Raw genomic sequence first — 17,154 nt, 5'->3', positions numbered from 1 at the left:
CTCTCCTAGCAAAAATGACCTATTTTAAAATTTTGCAAAATGCCTTGGTCGAAACACGCGATATGGAACCTATAGCCGACAGCACATACGAAACACGAGGACGACAAGGTGTCATGTAAATGTGTAAATGCTTTTAAAGGAAGAAATAGCCCGATGAAACAATGACACACGAAGAAACGGCTGTCACGTTCACTGCTGCTCTCTTGGTTTTCACCGTTGGCATCAAGGTATAATCAGATGCGGTGGCTGCTTAAAACACTTGCTCTTCCGTGCCCGCTATCAACAGCTGGTTAACGCCGGTGGGTGCCTACAATTGATGAAGGCTAGCGCCGCATCATAAACGTTTTAAAACAAAAGACAAGACGTTTTTTTTTCGTTCGACTGTAACGCGAGATATTGTGTGTAATAGGCATTAATTACTCGTTAGCATACACCGACCCAGAGTCATACGCGTTTAAGGTAAAAACATACACCTTCCTCAGAAAATTTATAGTTATAGAAAAAAGCCCACAAATCTACTCCACTGAATACATTGAACAATTTCCAGTAGCACGCAGGTATTGCCAGTTAAGAACTCCGAACGGTTCACACGAGGCGACGGCGAGGACGTGTTCTGTTGCCTTCACATCTCTGTGCGCATGGAGGAAGGAGAGAACTGAGGAAAGGCGGTTACGTCACATTTTTTGAAACCGACTCTCCCTTGCATCCCCCTACTTGTCCGCCGTCTCAGCGCGCTTGCGCATGCTGTTGTGTCCGGACAACCAGCCCGGATTCCATATATACAAGATGCAAAACTTCTCCTGGGAGCGCCCTTTGGACAAGCCCGGTGCTGCGCCGCGAGGCAACAGCGCCCTAACGCTCCTTTGACAAGCCAAGATGCTGCGCCGCTAGGCAGCGCGTCCTATGGAGAAGCATCGGCAAGTGACATTTCCAAACATGCAGAAAGTTCTAGCACGGTGCAAGGATTCTTACTGTTATTCTTACACCCTACTAGAAAGCGAGGCGTCGGTGTCTCTTTCCCCCTGGGGGTCACCGCGCGCGGCAAACTTGAAGCGGGTGGCCAGCGCGGTCGCTGGTTGGACCTCTCGGACGACCGTCAAGCGCTGGCTTTGTACTGGGCCGTTTGAGTGACAACCGTTTCTCGGGGCTTTATAAGCCCCAAAGCTGCCGCCTGGAGAGAGACTGATCTACCGAGAGACCGACTCACCGTGAGTCGAGTGTCGCTCATGAGTGGAGTGAGATGTCTGACGCGTTGGAGTCTCACCGGTCGTCGCTGTGCGAGAACAGTCGCGTTTGCGGTTAACTCTCAGCCCCCGTGCTGATCTTGTCGTGTGCATAGTGTATAAAATTCCATTTGTTATTCTCACCGACGCCCCGACTCGGAGTCTTCGCTACCGCCAAGAGGGCTGGCAGTGGCGAGCAGAACGGGACCACCTCTACGGCACAACAATGCACAGCAGACAACGCCGCTGCGCCCGGCATTACTATTGGCTCCATGCGAAAGCGCGTGACTTCCGGCACACTTTCTCGCGTGCAACTCGGATAGCGAGGACCCCTCTTGAGTTTTCTGTCCTCGATGTCTGTGCGCCTCGCCGTCGGGATGAGGTGCTGTCCAATGGGGCCCTTAAGCGCCAATTGGAGGCCGATTTCTGTGCACAGGGAAGAAGATTGGCCGTCTATACTTGTTCCAATCGTGTGGTATAATGCTCCTGCATTACGCATTAGTTTCGCTGAAGATTGTATACTAATAAAGTAAAGGCACAAACCGTCATGGAGTGTTGTGGTAACGAGCCCGCGTTTGGAGCACATACGGCAACAACCGGCCCCGTCAGCTAGACATATGCCATCAGCGGAACAGGGGCTCCTTGGCGCGACATAATTGCTTGGAGTAAAAATGCGTTCTTTTTCTTTCTTCAGAAGTTCTGGGCCTCTCCGATGTCTTGCAGGGAAGACAGGGAAGCAGTTGACGTTAACTTTTCATATATAGACGACTATGTAGAGCAACATATTGAAAGCATTGGATATCGGCTAATCGAGGATACGGTCTGCGTGCTTGGCTCCAGCCGAGACCAGAATCTTTTTGTCGCGGTCGTGGCAAAACCACCCGTCTCCCGTCCCTTCTCCACATGGGAAAGCAAACACATAAAAAGTAGTATTTCCCCTTTGCCGACTCTGTCCTCGTGTTCGAGGGTTTCCATTTGACCACATTTATGTTAGTTTTCCCCTCTCCCCAATTCACCTTGTCTTAGTTGTACATGCCGTGTGTAAACACCGACCATAACGCCGGTGGCGGTTCCCCTCTGAGCGGGCCAGATACATCCTGCCCGAAAGGGTTATCCGACACTTTCGCCGCGTTCAGCACGCCGTGAAGCGCGGGCGGTTCAAGTGGTTAACATAGACGCCGGTTACTATCGTAATCATTATCATCATCCTGATGACACCCACTGTCGAACAAAGGCATCTTCCATATCTCTCTAGTTAACCCTGTCCTGTGACATCTACGGCCACCCTGTCCCCGCAAACTTAATCTCATCCGCCCACCTAACTTTCTGCCGTCCCCTGCTACGCTTGACTTCTTTTGGAATCCAATCTGTTACCCTTAAGTACCATCGGTTACCTTGCCTTCGCATTACACCTCCTGCCCAAGACCATTTCTACCTCTTGATTTCGACTAGTATGTCTTTAAACAGCGTTGTTCCCTCATCCACTCTGCCGGCTTCCGGTCTCTTAACGTTACACTTATAATTTTTCCTCCCATAGCTCACTGCGCTGTCCGCAACTGAAATTGAACCCTTTTCGTTATCCTCCACGTTTCTGCCCCGTAGGCGAGTACCGGTAAGATGCAGCTGTTATATACTTTTCTCTTGAGAGATAATGGTAAACTGCCATTCATAATGTGAGAGTACTTGCCGTATGCGCTCCGCCACATCCTTATTCTTCTAGTTATTTCACTCTCGTGATGCACATCTGCAGACACCACCTGTCCCATGTAGATGTATTCTCGTACCCCTTGCAGCACCTCGCTACCAATTGTAAACTACAAAAGACACGGTAGGGCAAAACGAGACGCAACGCTTTCCTGTTGAGGCTTGCTGCACGTCTCGGTCCCTTCTGTCTAGCGCGTTCAAGTTATGACCTTGGTGAAACACAGCGCAGCGTTCAATTCTATGGTACATAACTTGACGCCCCTTTCAATACGTACCGGCGACGCTGAGGTACACGCTGTCTGGTATGACGAGAACCAGGTTCAGGTTATTGAGCCGCGCTGTGGCGTCACAGGTGTATCGCCCAGCGTCGACGGCCTGCAGGTCGCGCACCTCCAGGTGACTAACGTAGCGCCCTTCGGCGGGCACCTCGAGCTTGCTGTGGCGCCGGTGGTCGTTCGGGATTCGCGCTCCGCCCAGCAGCCAGAAGACCTCAGAAGCCGAGCCGGCGGTGATGTTCAGTTCGCACCGGAAGTTGACGAAGGTGCCGAAACCCATGGTGATGTTCCGAGGCATCATTATCCTGCTTAAAGAAAGAGGGTCCACGGTTTTCAGCGAAAAAAAACAGCTGAAATTTTAGAGTACTTAGGGATGTCTCAGATATGCAGTATGAGAAGGACGCTGCAAAATAGGAACCCACCAGCGTCTCGGAGGAACCAATTTGACATTGTCTCATTATTTAACCCCCTCTTTTGGTAAGCATTATTATCCTTAGGCAAGCTCTCGAATTGCTCACCCAGAATTACTTTTTCATCGTCGAAAAATCCGCACGCTTGCTCCACGTTGCAAAATCATTGGTTGCTTGGCGTTGAGGATGGAGTTTCTGTTCAATTTAGTGATCCCCTATCAGCCTTTTCACGCAATGAGTATGCTACTGACAGGTACATGAGCACGTCGCCGAGTAAACGACATAAAATTCGTTGAAATCTAATCTATAAATATCCTGCGGCCCCAACTGAGTTTGCCTAGACATTCCTACTTGGTGATGCCGCTAACTGTGCGGTGGCGTCTGTGATAAGCATCCTGCAAGAAAAGGTACCGTTAACATCATAAACCATACGCGATAATTGGGCGAGAACGAGATGGTAAGACGTCGAAAGCAACGTCAATGTCCTCCCTTTGATCAAATGCAGCCACAGTTGTCGTTGTTCTGGTTACTGTGCGCTCCACCATGACCTAGACCTGGACAGTCGAAGATGCAGAGCCAAACTGCCCCTTTTTTAGCACGTGTGCCAAATTGCCCGGAAGGGGCTCCTGCCAGATTCCCAACGCTGCTATGGGGGAACAGTTGCCGCGAAAAAGAGAAAAATTAGCGCTTTTTCTTTCAGCAGCCACACCAAAACGTCATCATATAAAATAAGTAGCCTGAAATCTGCAGCGGAGGAGTCTTACAAGGCATAGAGAGCGGAATGTGAAATAAAGACATTGTTTTCCGTCACTGGGATGTGGAAGGCAGAGAGAAAAAGCTGGACTTCTAGATTGACGATCTCTCGCCTCCGCGAAACAAAAATACATGACACATCGTAAAGAAAAGACAGACAGCCAAAGCGCATCGGCAAACATTCAGTAGCAGGACACTGAAAGAAAATAACAGTGAGAACAAAGAGCAATTTTTATAGAAATATACTTCTTCGCTAGAAAGAAAAACGATAAACATAATATAATCACAGATTTCACACAAATGGCTCTACCCGCTCATGTAAAACTGAGAGAAAACGGCGCAAATCTTTTTGTCGTATGCGCTCAAGGATTAAAGTATGACTTTGGCAGGTTAAGAAAGTCTGGAAGAGTGTGTCTAGTCATATGTTCTCCATCATCAAAATCCTTTCTGCGCCCACTGCAGGTCAAAGTCCTCTGCCATTTATCTCCAATTTACCCCGTCCTTTTCCAGCTGCGGCCCCTTTGTTCCCGCAAACTTCATAATCGCATTCGCCCGCCTAACATTCTGCCGTCCCCTGCTACGCTTTCCTTCCCTTGGAATCCACTCCGTTACGTTTAAAGACTAGCGGTTATCTTGCCTTCTGCATTACATGTGCTGACCAAGCCCATTTCTTCTCTTGATTTTAGCTACAATGGCATTTACACGAGTTTGTTCCCTCACCTACTCTGCCCGCTTCCAGTCTCTTAACTTTACAGCTCACACTTTTCAGGCGGAAGCCTTTGATGGCACACTGTCAAGGTCATGTGCCGTTAGCAGAAACTGTCACAGCTTTCCGGCTTCCTGGTTGGTCTCGTCGGTGTTGTGACGTCACTGTCGCTAGGCGCCGGTGTGCGTCTTCTGATTCGCTCGCGTGCGTGACGTCACTGTCATCAAGTGCGGGTGTCGGAGTGGTTTGGCGCCGCGAGGGATGACTCATCACATCGGCCATCGGCACGCGTGGCGGCCGTGCGTTCCACGGTGCGCCTGACGTCACTGTCGTAAGGCGCTTGAGGTGGCCTCCCGATTGGGTGCTGTGTGGCCTGACGTCACTGTCGCGATGCGCGTGTGGCGACCGTCTGCTTGGGTGTGGTGTGGCGGTGGTGGTGGTGGCAGTTTACTTTGCGGTATCGGATGGGAAGGATGACTCGTCTCGCCAAACCAGTGTCTCCCAACATGCGGCGTGGGGCAGCCGCTGAACGCAAGCGGCGTGTACGAGTTTCGTGCCTCCGTGGTGTCTCCGACGCAACAAATCGCCATTGGCATGGTGTCAGGCTTCCACCGTTTCACACTTTAGTCTCGACAAAGTGTCTTCCGTAATTTTTCTTTCCATAGCTCGCTGCGTTGTCCTTAAGCAGAACCCTTTTCGTTAGCCTCCCCATTTCTACCCCATAGGTGAGTGCCGGTACGAAACAGCTGTTGTTTACCTTCCTCTTGAAAGATATTGCTAAATTTAAAATTCATGATCTGAGAGAACCTGCTATGTGCACTCCCCTTTATTCTTGTTGTTCTAGTTATTGCCATCTCATGATCCGAATCAGCTGTCACTACCTGCCCTAAGTAGACGTATTCCCTTACCACTGCAGCACCCCGCTACCAATTGTGACAATATCAACAGCCAATTGCAAAGTGTCTTGCGCTTCCCCTATGGAGACTTCAGTCGGCCATAACGTGATGTGGAGTGCCCTTGCGTTGTGCCTTGCGGAGTACCTGGCTGGAGAGGGAGAGTAGAGATGATGATATAGAGCCGAGTTGTGTGTTAAGAAGGCTAGGATGTAGCGCCATTTGCGGGACCGTGCTGACCCTGGTGCGAAGTATACGGTCATTGCTGATATTGTTGAAGGCTTTTTGAATGTCCTGTGTGAGAACTGCGCGTGTGCTGGCCATATGTGCTTCTTGGTGTAGAATAAGGCTTCCTTACGGGATATAAGTATGTCTTGTGCAGAGAGACTGGGACGAAAGCCGAATGTTAGATAGAATCGCGTGTCATGGAGAAAGGCTTGCAGTCTCTTAAGGATGGCATATTCGAATAGCTTTTGCACGCCACTGATGTAGGAGATAGGGCGATGGTTTTGTAGGTGGAGTACCTTGCTGAGTTTGGATTCAGGTTTCCAGCTCGGGGGCAGCACCCTGTTGCGTCAACTTTCATTAAATAGGTCTCTCAGTTTCTGAAGTGATGTGTCGTCAAGGTCTCCGAGGACCTTGTATATGATGTGAAAGAGCGGCGAAAGGTAATGAGTGATCGTTTGACCTCACAAAGGGTGATATCTCTGTCGAGGTAGATGGAGAGGGGGTAAGGGTTTCCATCCCAGTCGATGGAATGGTTGTCGGTATTTATGTCTTGCGGTTTGAGTCATGTCAGTACGCTTTTGCAGTTGAAGGTGAATGAGACGTTGGGTGCTGTTGTGAGTTTGGATTTTGCTGCTGGTGGAGTCCAGGAAGGCTCGCAGAATGGCCCAGTTGCGTTTTGTGCCTAATGTACCCTTGAAGCTACTGAAGTAGAAGGCCCAGTTGTTTTTAGTCAGAGAAGTTGCATATGTTTCCGCCGCTTGGGTAAGGGAGCAGATGCAGAGGCAGAGTTTACGGTTAAGGTGTTATCGACCCCAGTGTCTAAGGAGGCCTTGGCGGTATTTCCAGAGATGTAAGAGCTGTTGGTCTCCTGTGGTGCCGTGGGTGTGTTCTTGACACGTCTGCTAGAGGTGTCAGTAGCTTGCTTGGTCCTGCTGGTCCAGTCAGCTATTGCTGGGGGGGGGGGGGGGGGGAGTTTCTTGCTCTGCTCTAGATAAGCGCAGGTTTGTCGCATTTTGTGAGAATTTGAGTGCGGGTTTTAGTTTCGTTTGTAAGGGTAGTGTTAATGATAAAGTGATTGCTGCCGAGTTTGTCTGCTAGGCCCCTGTCCGACTTGACAAAAAGGTGTGGACTTGCCTAGTAAAGATCGGGGAGGTGTACCTAGTAACACTTGTGTGTTTTCTTGCGGGTGTGTTTGGGTGTGTTAAGAGTTCCAGACCATAATCAGACATAATGGTAGAGACGAGGTTTCATTTACGAGTGCTTGAATGGCCACCCCAAATCGTATGGCGGGCGTTAGCGTCTCCAGTGACGAGGAGCTGCGAAAGGAGCGCAGAATGCCTGGGATAGTTTTATCATAATCTGAGGATAGTGACGTCGTGTGGTTGTGTTGTAGAGGCAATTTCAATGACAAAACTCCATGCCAGCAGTCAGGGCTTGTATAGGTGTGCGGTCGAAGACCGGTAAGTTTTTGAAGGTGAGGATGGCTATGAGAGGTGTGGATGGCACTCGATAATTTTTGATGTCTATGTAGGTGGTTCCTGTTTCCCTTAGTGCAATGACGTGAGGAGGGTGTGGGTTTTGGGTTATGTCGAAACTGTGTTAAGCTTCTTTTCGGATGAAAACGCTGTGATGCTTGGAATTCAGCGTTCGTCCAAGTTTTCAAAACAAAAACAGGCGGTCTCTGCAATGCCGTAAGAGGCCTTGCCATTTGTCTTTTCTATGTTTGAGCAACGCCTGGATAATGCATATTTCTTACTCGGGCGAATAGGCTGTCACGTGCGGAAGAGAACACGACGGCAGCGATAATAAATGCGCACTAGAAGGTTTTCGGGGCCAGAATGCCATCGCTCTCGACTTCGCTATGTCTGCAGGTATCTGCCAATATGTTATGTTTGTGTCAAAAGATCAGAGCATAAAAGTTTGAGCATTATTATAGATGCTCTTTTTTATCATGTAGCATTTATTTGAATAAAGTGTTTCAAAGAAATACTAAATTCAAGATCACGCGAAAAATATTGAGGGTGGTAGGTGCCGGCTAGTTAATTTTCTTTTACCCATAGTAGCCGTGAGTCTTAAGGACCAGTTTGCTCTGCGTTCGGAGGTGGTACTGTAATAAGTAATCATCTGGAATGATTGTATGCAGTCACTTTTTGTATATATTTTCGAAGAACTGCATGATATACATTACCTGCTTTAAGAAAACTGTGTCTGAAAAAGAGATGTGCTGTAGCCAGATATTAAGCATGACCGTAGTATTCTTTAATAACTCTTAACGCCTTCTTTTTTACAGAGATGACTTTGTTATAATTGCTTTTAGTCTTAGTGCCGCATAAAAGAATGCAATAAGACAATTTAGAATAGAAAAATGCGTGGTACACAGATAACTTCAACCATTCTCGTATCAAGACAGACACAGTAGCGCAAAAGGCGAACACGGACGAAGTGAGGGACACAGCAGCGCCTTTTGCGCTACTCAGTCTTTCCTGAATATGCACCAACACGCCCAACTACGAGTGATTCTCATTCTCGTATGACATGGGCCGATAGACGATTATAAACATGAACATTCCTAGAAAGAGTCATAAAACTAAACAACCAGGGCATCTAGGCTGACTATTGGATTTATTGTGTTTCCGAATTGAATGTAAGTGCTCAGCCTTCAATAGTATTGAGGGGCCTAAATATAAAGTAGGCATTTTTCGTCAGTTTGGTTTGAGCCTTTGTGACTGCTACTATACATGTAATCTACTTAGGTAAATGTTAAGAAAGGAGAAATAAGGATAACAATGCGTCGTGCCCTCATGAACGGAATAAAACAGAAAGGGAACTCACGTTGGGTAGAGGAGGACCGTATCGGAGCCTTCTGTGCTTGAAGCCATCCACAGCAGTCCTACCAGTACTGGAAGGTTTAAGTGCTCCTTTCCCATCCTGCAAAACCCTCGCAGCGTTAAACAGCCCCACGCGTCAACCTTTCATAAGCATCAGCGCCAGCTTTACTACGCCCACTGCAGGGCAATGGGTTCTCCCATTAACCCTTTTGCCTGCCACGGTCACCTTTTATATCTTTTAGAAACCAGTAACAGTAGTAAGAAGGCGCCACAGCACCACTTTCTTTGGTGAAAGGCAGCAGCAGTACGAGTGAACCTTTTTACGCGACACTGTTAAGGAGGTCCTGTCGCCGAAAAGCCGATGTCGGCGCTGTCAGCACTGTAACACGATAAGCTGCAAATAAAAAAAAATATTGTGGAGATACGGGGAATGCAACCGAACGTTTTCAAAAATTGCAAAGCGACCACGCGCAGAACACGCTAGAAGCCTCGTTGGTTCAAACCGTTAAAAAATGGACCTAGTGAATCCGCTGTGGTCTTTCACTTCATGAAGTGTCTTTGTGTACTGATGCGTACTGATGCGTTTTGCAGCGCTGCAAAATGCTGTCACGTTCCACTCTTAAGGGCGAAGCTGAAGCTTCCTCCAATTTTTATTCAAATCTTCTACAGCCTCTGTTTTCAAATTCTATGTCATGGTCATGTATGCATGTTTGGGCAAGCTTCAACACGAACGCATACCAGACAAAAAGGAGGAAAGGGCACGTTTCCTTTTAGAGAATTTTTATAAGAGCCTTACTTTTACAAGAAAGGCACAACTTGTCCCAAAGAGAATACGCGCACACGAACTTCAAAGGTTTTCGGAAGCATCCGCAATAAGCAGCCCCAGTCACCAAAACGTAGTGCCAACAAGTACGGTCACAGCTGGCAATAAAAAAGAGGCATCAAGTGAGTAAGAGCACTGTGACCTTCTTGCCTGAGACAGGGATATCACGCTCCTACGAAAACATCCTCAATAAAGGATCCAAGCACAGCCGCGCAACCTGTGGGGCAAGGCATGAGCTGCTAGACACCGTTGAACGGGTACATACTTGCGCGAAGAAGACGGGACACAACAAAGGAACTCACACGACTTGCACAGAATGCAGACATGTGCCGCATCGTAGGGAAGTTATCTTGGGGGAAAGGACATGGCGAATTTTGCAGAGATTTTAAAGAGCTGGCAGGCCCATCTGAACACAAAGAAAAAGCAACAGCGTTGCTCCCTATTGTTGACCATTTTCAGGCTGAAGATTTCATTCTACTCTACTCCGACTAGGAAGCAAGATTCACCGCAGTTCCAAATAATGCGCTGGGGTCTATACAGAAGAATGTTCCAAATCTGAGTCGAAATCCAAGATACAAAACTTGAAGTTAAGCCTAGAGATTGTTGAAAATGTGATTAGCTCTTGAAAATGCGGAAACTGTGTTCCTCACAGAAAAAGCCACGCAATCGCTTGTCCACTAAAATGTGTCATCACAGAGCGGAGATCTTGGGCATAAATAGGTGGGCCCGTTCCTCTGAAGAAAGGCCCGTACACTACACTTGGCCTATTTAGTCACTTAAAAGCTCGGAAGATTTCACAGCGGCGGTTAAGAACCGAACGGCTCAGTCATCCTTCATAGGTATTCGAAGGCTGTACTACTCGGTGGGTGCGATCAGCAACTGTTGGCTGTAGCTGTAGAATCGAACAATCTAGTGATGTTAAGTCCCAGAATCTGTGCGGATGCTCTTTTCATGGAGCCTCAGTACTTCTTACAGTCTATCTTTACGACGATGATTGACTTTATTCGTGGTATGTATGTTCAGAACAAAAAAAAATTGTGTGTGTGGCTTGTAGTTAGCCTGGGAGGATGCAGTGCAAATGCCACTTTTCTGGGCCTAGTGGCGATCCTCGAAGACAAGAAAGATGTAGCCGAGTAAAATACTGAATAGCCCATAGAAAGTAACCGTAGATGTCCCATTCTGAAATGGCGTTCCACTCCATCGTCCACTGCCATCCGAAGTACCTTTCCAGGATGTTAATTAGCCGAAGCTACTGGATCTCCACTGCTTCGAAGAAAGGAAATGAGCATCCGCCTCGCATGCGGGAGGTGCAGGGTTCGATCCCCAGTGCCGCCGGGTACCACCGGTGATACAATGGGTACAAGCCTTCCCCTGTTCTGGTGCTCAGCGTCTTTAGGTTGATATGCTTGGGAAATGGGTCTTTGACCCTACCTTGAGAAAAATAGGGCCACAAATGGGCTTCTACCGCACGAGGCGGATTTAACGTTGTTGACGGCGGAACTTATCGCTGATCCATCAGAGCAACTTTCGCTGATCCATCAGAGCAACTGTAAGAAGTTTTCGGTCTGCCACAAAAGATTCCCCCCAGCCATACACGGAGTAGGCCAGGCCAGACCACTTCCCAAGAAGCAAGTCCATAAGTTGGAGCAAGCTCGACAACTGGTGGACCCCCAATTAAGGTTTGGTCATCCTCGGGACCGAAAGCCCTCCCATCGAGCGTGGCGGGCTGGTCCACTACTGCCACCTCGTTGGTCGTGTTTGGCTCCAAACCAGGAGCGTCGGATAGGCGGGATCGCTACTCCCCGTGGTGCGCTTCCGTGCTGCGCACCCCTGCCAGAGCCGAAGCGCCCTCGACTTCGGGTAATCTCTTCGTGCCGCACTCCAAGCGAGAGCCTGGTTCTACCAAATTTTATTAAGCGTCTTGGTTTTGACGCCGGCTCTGGTGTACTAAGTCAGGACCTACCGCCTACGTACCGGGAAGTGCGAGTGTGGGCTTCATCCTACACCCCTATGGTCTCACAGCAGTACTACTCACAGGCTCTCAAGGGACACAAGCGCCAGTCCTGCTTTCGCTTCGCCCTCAGACTCTTCGCCTACTGAGACGCCCTCAGGTCTCAGCGTTTCCCAGAGATGGCCCTGGTTGCCCGGAGGGGGACCGGGGACAGACCCAAGCAGCGCTCCCGAGTAATGGTAGGGCTCGGGTTACACAGGGACGCCCATACCCCTGATGACTTTAGTGAGCCGGGATTTCTCTGCAGCGTATTCGCTTGAGACTAAATGCTTTTTGCTTGGGCAAAAAAAAGGGCCACAAATGGGCTTCTACCGCACGAAGCGGATTTAACCTTGTTGACGGCGGAACGTATCGCTGATCTATCAGAGCAACTGTGGTCAAGACCCTTTTCCCAAGTATCTCACCCAGAAGAGCCGAGTACCAGGCCGAGGGAAATCTAATGCCCATTAAAAACCGGTGGGTACCCGGCGGCCACCGCTCGGAAACGGTCGTCAGCTCCATGGCGTGTTTGCTGGGCTGGAAGGCATTCCACAAAGAGGGCTTGACAGGCATGCCGTTCTGAAATTAAGGCATGAAGCGGACTTTCTTCCTTGTGAGTTTTCGCTGTCAAGAAAACACTCCTTGGCAGTCCTATTGAGCCCTTCCACCTTACAGAGAAGATTCTCGACGTCCTCATTTCGAATTAGACTCGCGTGCATTACTGTAGCAACGAACCTGGTGCCCATTGAGTTTTCTGAGTCGCGAGACTTGTTGAAAGACTTCAGAGATTACGGACTGAGGTTGAAATGCTGGTACGTCCTTGGCGCCGTGAAATATTAGTGCAACCTTGTTGACGTACTCACGACAATGCTGGGCAGTGCGCTCTGCACTTCGTTGGGTGGAAAGCGATATGTCGCTCAAGCATTTTGCTGTGTCCTTTGAAGTTTCAAGCATACATATGGCTGTGAAGGAATTCAAAAATCCTCAGGCACCACTGTGTTTGTTTCCTTACCGTCGGCGTGACTTGTTCATGCTCGACCTAATTTGCGGAAGGCAACGAACTAGCTCAGCCCTAGGCCATTCTTTATGATTGTATGGTTAGTCTGCGCAAATATCACATTCCTCTTTTCTCTTTGAAAACATATCCATCCCTATTAGTGCATTTCAATTCAATTCAATTCTTTATTTCCTCTTCTTGAGAGAAGGAGACAGGACAAAAGCCATGACAGCGGCTTGATTTGGGTCCCGTCCCCTTAAAAATTGGCACGCATACAGATACGGCTCTCGTACATGTGTATAACAGGTAAAAATACCTACCGTTGAAATCCAATAACCTTGGATGAGGGCTAGCTTATGTTTCATAGCAGCCTTAGGGTAGGCCTTAATCGGCCCGATCTCCTCAAGGGCAAGGAAAAACACAATACACAAGCACGCGAGGAGGAAACCAAGTGCATGTGCTGCGACATGCCTTGTAATTATGAACATTCCAGAAGAACCGAAACAAGTGAAAACCAAACAAGATTCGCAGGGTAAAAGACGCAGCGAGCAAGTGCGTGATAAAGACGGAAAGACTGTATATATATGGCCCTGATTATTACTGACTGAAACAATTGGTGCCCTATTGGGGCTGCGACAGTGAACGTTCAACGGAACTATTCGCCGTCCTTCCGTGCGCAGTGCAAAACACTTCCATTTACCGTAAGCTTGAATTTCACGAAACGATGTTTTCGGAGACAACAGGAAGGAACATATATCCCACTGTAGAACATGTTTATCTGTGATATAAAATTTACAAGAGGTCATGTCCAACAATTTTCGGCCAAAATATTAAATATTAGGAAATTATAACGTACTTTTATGCGAATATTGAAGGTAAGAGTCCATTATTCCCACGTGAAGCATATTCTTTCTTTTAAACTTTTCCAACGCTCCCATGGAGAAGTTCAGACTGCCTTAGAAAACCAATGGGGAACGCTTTTGAAAACCGCAGAAATGTATTAAAATAGAAAAAACTACAAGTGTTCAGACAGGAGATCTGCGGATATATTGATTGTTATAATGAAAGCCTGCAACACATGAAAAAATTGCATTCACAAAGCCTTTCTCGTTAGAAGATGCCTTTGCTAAGATTAGTTGCGTATAGATCTCGTAAAGAGACGACTTTTCGTCTTTATACGAGCAACAGTCAAGTCGAGGTCAAGGCACTGTCGGAGTCTCGAAAAGAAAGACGGAGTCAGGAAGGAAGGAAGGAAGGAAGGAAGGAAGGAAGGAAGGAAGGAAGGAAGGAAGGAAGGAAGGAAGGAAAGAAGGAAGGAAGGAAGGAAGGAAGGAAGGAAGGAAGGAAGGAAGGAAGGACGGACGGACGGACGGACGGACGGACGGACGGACGGACGGACGAATGGATGGATGGAAGGCTGCATAATGTTGAACCCTTTAACCCCTTTAGCCCCTTAGGTGGCGACTCAAGCCACCTAGCCATGACTCATAAAATTTTCTATCGTCTTCATTTTGCTACCAATCAGATAGCATTCGCTTGGTTTCTTCTATCTGCTTGAAATCTATTTTTCCTTCTCTGCCCCTAACTCTCAATGCTTTGAATAAATCAGCCCCGCTGCTTTCCACTCCAGGGTGAAGCCCTTTACAGAAAACTATCAAGTGTTCAGCCGTCTCCTCCTCTTCTGCACACGCACTGCACAACGTGTCTATCTCATGGTACCTGATTCGATATATTTTAGCCAACAAAACTCTTGTCCTGGCCTCGAACAACAAAACGCTTCGCCTAAAAATATCATATTTGTTTGCAATTTCCTTCTTGAAGATCATGTATGTTCCCAGTGCCGATTTTTTCAGCTTCCCTATTTTCCAAAGATCTCTTTATGTTTCTTTAATCTTTCCTTAACCGATAGTTACTGATTTGCCCCCAACTGCTGTCCAGATATTTGCTTGCCTATTTTCGGGTTCGCTTTCTCCATTTTGTGTCCACATTTTCCTTGTACAGGTGCCTGAGCTGCCTGAGTACTTTCCTAGCCCACTGTTTTTCCCCCATTTTTCTTAATCGCTCCTCAAACGATATCTTACCACTAAATTCTCTGCTCTCGATCGACGCCCATCCCATATCACCCTGTACCCCCTGACTAGCTGTATTGTCATGTGCTCCCAAAGCTAGCCTACCAACGCCACGTTGTTTGATTTCTAACCTTGCTTGAACATATGGTCTCACGCACAGGACCGCATTGCCGAAAGTCAGGCGAGGAACAATCACCCCTTTCCAGATCCCTCTAACCACTTCACACCTGTTGTAATTCCACAGTTCCCTGTTTTTCATGACAGCTGCATTCCTAATAGCTTTATTGATTACATATTTGTCAGGCTCTGTCAAATACTACGCACCCTTACTTATCCACACCTCAAGATACTTGTACTTAACCGCTACTTCTAGCCTGATCTCTTGTATTCTATGCTCACCGCCCTCATCATTAAATATCATGATGCATATATTTCTTTACTAAACTTGAAAATAATCTATCTCGCTGTGCACCGCAGATGTCTATCAACTTCTGCAAATGCTCCTTATTGTCAGCCATTAGCACTATATCATCTGCGTACATTAGTCCCGGTAAGAACTGTTTAATCAATTCGCCTTGCTTGAAAATAAAAAGGTTAAAGCCCAGTCCGCTCATCTCTAGGTTCGTCTCTAACCCTTGTTGGTACGACATGAACAACAAAGGAGGCAGAGGACATCCTTCCATAAGCCCCCGCTGTATTTCTGTACGTCCTGATACATTTTTTTCTCTGGATGGATGGATGGATGCATGGTTCATGCTTCATGTTCATGTATGTATGTATGTATGTATGTATGTATGTATGTATGTATGTATGTATGTATGTATGTATGTATGTATGTATGTATGTATGTATGTATGTATGTATGTATGTATGTATGTATGTATGTATGTATGTATGTATGTATGTATGGACGGACGGACGGACGGACGGACGGACGGACGGATGGATGGATGGATGGATGGATGGATGGATGGATGGATGGATGGATGGACGGACGGATGGATGGATGGATGGATGGATGGATGGATGGATGGATGGATGGATGGATGGATGGATGGATGGATGGATGGATGGATGAAGGATGGTAGGAGCGTCCCCTTTGAAACGGCGTGATGGGGGTTGCCCCATGCTCACCCTTTTTTCTGTTCTTTTTGTTTAACTGTGTTATAAATTATTACGAAAGCGGCCCTGGTGGGGCGGAATGCAACCAGCGCTCGCGCCGGAGCAGTGCAAGCAGGAGGCGCAACAGAAGCCGGAAGAGTAAGATACCAGGAACTCAGCGCTGCGTGCAGCCGAGGCGGAAGCAATCCGTCAAAAACGCGTAGAGCAGTCTGAGGCGAGACTTCACACGCACCCTGCAGCAACAGGCTTGCTTCATCATATTATATAATCGGTCGTCCATAATTAGACCGAAAGCTCTATTGCTACTTGTCTTCAAATGTCAACCTTGATGCGCGTATGACCTTGAGGCCTCGGAGCGCAGGAAACCACGGGATGCACCAAGTGCAGGCGCACTTGCGCGCGCTCTCCGGCTCCGCCGCATTGATACCACGTGATTAGGAGTGAGTAGGCTGTGGGTAGCTGTGAGAGGCACAGCTGCACACGCTAGCCGGCTTCGTCTTTGTGATGCCACTTGACTAGAACAGGGTGTAACAGTTGCTACGTCGACGGTTTCTCCTTCAGTTTCGTCATGGATGAAGCGCGAGCTAAACGAGCCGCTGAAACCAAGAAGCAACGAGAAGTTAAGAGTTGCGAAGGAGCTGAACACTGCTTTCACTCTGTATAACTAGGATCATAACAGTTAACCTCACCAATTTTTTGTCTCCGATATTTCATTAAGCTCCATAAAATTTTCAAAACTCTGAATCCTGCTGAATGTTGTCATTTCGTTTGTTAAACAAAAGTGTGCTTCAAAGGCATTCCGAAAGAAAGGTGGCGACTTAAAGGCGTCGCTTGCTGGAACACTTGCCTTGTCAGTCCTTGGGCGTGCAATCTTTTCCGCCTCTGCACGGCATCATTCCTGGCCCCTCTGGCGCGCCGCGATGCTAGGCACTGATCTCATCCTCGTGGCCATTTCTGTTAAGGGCGAAGGAAGACAACGCTTTTAGCTGGCGGAGAACTCGTCTTCCGAAGCGCCCAACTTCCACTTTTTACAAAGGCGGCCCTACTTCATGTTTACGCGCTCAGTTTTAATGGGTATTATTCCTGCAAAGGGGACATTGAGAAGAAACTCAAGTTGACCTGCATCCATAGAC

At 47.9% G+C, this 17,154-nt stretch overlaps 1 protein-coding gene across 8 annotated transcripts in view; it reads right to left on the bottom strand.

Moving 5' to 3' along the window:
• The window catches only part of LOC144096773 (uncharacterized), a 352,209-nt gene that overhangs the window by 201,413 nt on the left and 133,642 nt on the right, over positions 1 to 17,154 (bottom strand). For 4 of the 8 annotated variants that reach the window (XM_077629658.1, XM_077629659.1, XM_077629657.1 and 1 more), the window contains 3 exons: positions 16,869 to 16,975; positions 9,025 to 9,120; positions 3,203 to 3,507 (listed from right to left, as the gene is read on the bottom strand). In XM_077629658.1, coding sequence (XP_077485784.1) covers positions 3,203 to 3,507; positions 9,025 to 9,119 — 400 coding nt within the window. In that variant the 5' untranslated portion in view covers position 9,120; positions 16,869 to 16,975. The remainder of the gene's footprint in view (positions 1 to 3,202; positions 3,508 to 9,024; positions 9,121 to 16,868; positions 16,976 to 17,154) is intronic. The other 4 variants (XM_077629652.1, XM_077629655.1, XM_077629653.1 and 1 more) reach the window with 1 other exon arrangement.

The sequence above is a fragment of the Amblyomma americanum genome, chromosome 7 (assembly GCF_052857255.1).
Source record: "Amblyomma americanum isolate KBUSLIRL-KWMA chromosome 7, ASM5285725v1, whole genome shotgun sequence".
Classification (NCBI taxonomy): domain Eukaryota; kingdom Metazoa; phylum Arthropoda; class Arachnida; order Ixodida; family Ixodidae; genus Amblyomma; species Amblyomma americanum.
Note: the sequence above shows the minus strand (reverse complement) of the source record. Positions and strands in the feature narration are given on the sequence as shown.